General features: G+C 50.1%; 1 protein-coding gene across 1 annotated transcript in view; it reads right to left on the reverse strand.

The window, feature by feature from the left end:
- Nucleotides 1-3,135: 3,135 nt before the first annotated feature.
- The window catches only part of LACBIDRAFT_327940 (uncharacterized protein), a gene marked incomplete at both ends in the record, with an annotated part of 2,047 nt that continues 1,654 nt past the window's right edge, over nt 3,136-3,528 (reverse strand). Inside the window, one exon of the mRNA XM_001881932.1 lies at nt 3,136-3,378. Coding sequence (XP_001881967.1) covers nt 3,136-3,378 — 243 coding nt within the window. The remainder of the gene's footprint in view (nt 3,379-3,528) is intronic.

The following is a 3,528-nucleotide window of genomic DNA, read 5'->3' on the forward strand; positions in this document are numbered from 1 at the left end:
ATGAGGGTGTGGGCGTCTGCATGGACGGGCATCGGGATAGGGAAGTGGCTGGGAAGTGGTGGGTGAGGTAGCAGGAGAAGAGGAGGAGGAAGAGGAGGGAGCGTCGGGTCGTAGGGAGGGGAACATGATGGGAGACGGGGAAAAGTTGTTTGCGTTATCGGTTGAGGAATACGTCTCACCACCGTCCAGTGAAACTTCCGAAAAAGAAGCCAAAGAAGCATACCGCTCCCCCGCCTCCAACTCCAACTCCTGCTTCACCCAAGGCGGACACGTACATATACACGTACACGTCACAGGTGAAGACGTAGCAGGGTTAAGCGGGGACGGCTTGAACGTCGTATGCAACGGGCTCTTGGGCTGAGATCCCGCAGGGCTCCGGACAGGACTTTGAGGAAGAACATCAGGATTAAGCGGGGACGGCTTGAACGTCGTATGCATCGGGCTCTTGGGCTGAGATCCCGCAGGGCTCTGAGGAGCATTCCGAACAGGACTCGTAGGACCCTGATTGGCAGCAGGAGTTTTAGGGCCCAGTGGGGTAGGCGGTCCCACTGGCACTGCTTGTCTCCTGACTTTATGAGATGGTCGATATAAGAGACGGGAAAAGGGGAGGAAATTGGAATGAAGGCTTACCGTTAACGTTCCACCGCGAGTTACTCCTTCGTCTGCCTTTGTTCATCCAGGGGACGTAGACGCGGTTGCATCGGAAATGTTCGAGGTCTGTGAGAGGCATCAGCATGCGAACGGAAGGGTGGATAGATAAGAGGGCGAAGAGGAGGATCAGGAAAGTGGAAGAGGAGCGAAGGAGGCGGGAGAAAGGAAAAAGGGAACTGGGAGCAGAGGATAATGGAGGAAACATGTTGGGAATGAAGTGTGTTGGGAGTGAAACAGAGAGGAAAGAGGACGAAGAGGTTTGAAGATAAAGGAAGAAAAGATGATGAAAGGAAACATCAAAGGCAAGGAAGAAGGAAGGGGTACAAGGGAAGGAGGAGGTGCCAGGAGCGAAGAAGAAATGTTTGAAAGATGAAGAGGGGAGCATGCCGGGAACGAATGAGGAAGGAAGGAGCGTATCTGAAACGAGAGAGAGGGCAGTCGTGCGTTGGGAGAAAAAAGCGTGTTGAGAGTGAAGGATAACGGAAGGAGCGTATCGGGAATGAAAAAGTGACGTTGGAAACCAAAAAAACCCACCAAGCAAAGAGGCAGAATGACACGAATCAAACACCGCCTGCAGATATCTCATCAACGTGGAACAGCACAAAGCAAAGTAGAAAAAAAGACATACGACGAGTGAACTCCCAATAGGAAGCGGAGCAACGAGACGTTCTCGTAGAACCTAGAGTGAACGTCAGCACCAAGTCTATGTACCCCGTGAAAGGAAGAAAGGAAGAAAGACGGACGTTATCCTGAATCAACTCATTGTCCATCGCCACGATGACTAGATCAACATATGTATGTATCAGTGACAGAGCAAGAAGGAAAGAATGGTTAACGAGGACGTACATTCATCTTTCCCATCTTCCTCTTCCAACAGGTTATCTGTATCCTGTTGTGTCGAATGGCCTGCAACTATTCAACATTCCACGTCAGACCGCATACTTATACACCGCCGCTTGAAAGAGAGAGAACGTACAATGAAAGAAAAACCGATCCCCAGAACGCGCGTCCTCCACCAGTTCATCCATCCTTCTCATCTTACCATTTCCCTTCATCAGCAAAAAGAAAAAGGTGGAAAAAAGAAAAGAAAAGAGGACATACAATATTATCCCTCGTAGGCTTCATATCCTCCTCCAAACCATCCTTATCCATCAATAAACATATCTCATCGGGATCGTATCCGTAATGATCTACCGTGTACACCGACGTCAGTCGAATCGAGTTAGAGTGGAAAAAAAGAAGGAAGGACCCACCGATCAACAACTGACGCATATCCAATACGTCTTGATGCGGTCCTCTCAGCCTCTCGACGTGGTCGTAGTTCTGTATCCCGATCAACAAAGCCTTGCGCTTGGGTTTTCGAGGCGTCTCCGAGCCCAACGGCTTTGGCTCTCCGTCGACCTTTGGTTTCCCCTCCTTCTCCTCCTCTTTCACCGCCGTCTTCACCTCCCCTTCCTCCACCTCCCCCTCCCCAACTTTCACCTCCGCAATCCTCCCCTCCGTACCGACATTCACCCATCCTCGCGGACTTTGAACCTCCTGCTGCTCCAAGTCCTTCCGTTTCAGCCTAAACACACCCAACCTCTGCTTGACGATCTTCATCAAGCCCTTCCAAAGCTTTCCTATCTTGCGTGGGGGAGGCACGGTGGGCGAGTCGTAGGGGTGTAATGGTGGAGTGGAGTTGGGGTATTAGGGAATCGGAAACTATAATTGGCCGTGAGTCATTCGCCCTTCTTCCGTTTATAAAGGTACAACTAATTGGTCAAGCGCCCGTAATTAACGGACGCTGTAAAAGAAAGAACAACGTAGTGTACTTACACTGCTCAACGTGCGTTCCCAGCGCTTAATGACGAATTGGCTATGTCAAAGCGCGTGAGAGCTAAGAGAACATAGCTTTGTAGTATCGTTTTGGAGATGGACGAAGGGCACCAGGCGAGCGTGTGTCGTGCTGCCAGGCACACGCTGGCCAGAAGCCAGATAAGCCGTTTGTGCCAATCTTTGATCATAGCTGTAAATAAATTCGATCAGCCAATCACGCATCATTGCGATTTCAAACTCAGTGGCGCTCGACGGGCGCCAACACCCACACGCACCATGCGCTTGGCACGCCGCTCAAGATGCAGTACATATTACTGTGAAGGGCAAGCTTGAACCAGACTTCCGACCTGGCCCCTATCCTTTTGCTAGGCTTTTCTCAATGCATACCAAAAATACCATCGACCCCGGGTTTTCTCTGCTGCCGATGGGAAATCCCGCACCGCACTCAGCGCTGCCTTCGTATCCACACGACGTACGATCGAGAATGGTGCGTCCTAGAGACGGGAGCTAATTATCCTTCAATGGGCTCATTAGCTAGTTATCATGGCGATCGCAACCGTCGCTTTCACTACGTATGCTTAATTGAAGTAACCATTGCTGTGAAGGTGACCCGATGGCTTTGGCAGCTCCACTGCGCCTCAATTCAATTAAAAAAAAAGATATGCCTCACTCGGAAAATGGCGGATGTTTGAGGCCTAAGGCGTATGCATTTGCGATGACGCCAAAGAAAACCACCGCAGTTCGAAACCCGATGGGACCGGGATATGATACCGTTTTGGCTGGATCGTGCATCCGCTTGGCATCCGCAGGAGGCAATAAACAATCTTTACTCCACGAAGACCCCTTAACTCGCTTTCCAGAGTTGTTGGGGGAGGAGTGAGTACAGTAAGAAGTGCGGAAGGAGGAGCGCTAGATAATTATAGCCTTTTCAATACTATGTAATTCTCATGTCGAAACGCTCATTGTCATCCGTCGTCAACAATAAATTTATAAATAGAAATAAATACAGTGGGTATGTATGCTGAATGGTATGCAAGGAGAACCTCTAGGCGACTAGCG

The sequence above is a fragment of the Laccaria bicolor genome, genomic scaffold (assembly GCF_000143565.1).
Source record: "Laccaria bicolor S238N-H82 LACBIscaffold_14 genomic scaffold, whole genome shotgun sequence".
Taxonomy (NCBI): Eukaryota; Fungi; Basidiomycota; class Agaricomycetes; order Agaricales; family Hydnangiaceae; genus Laccaria; species Laccaria bicolor.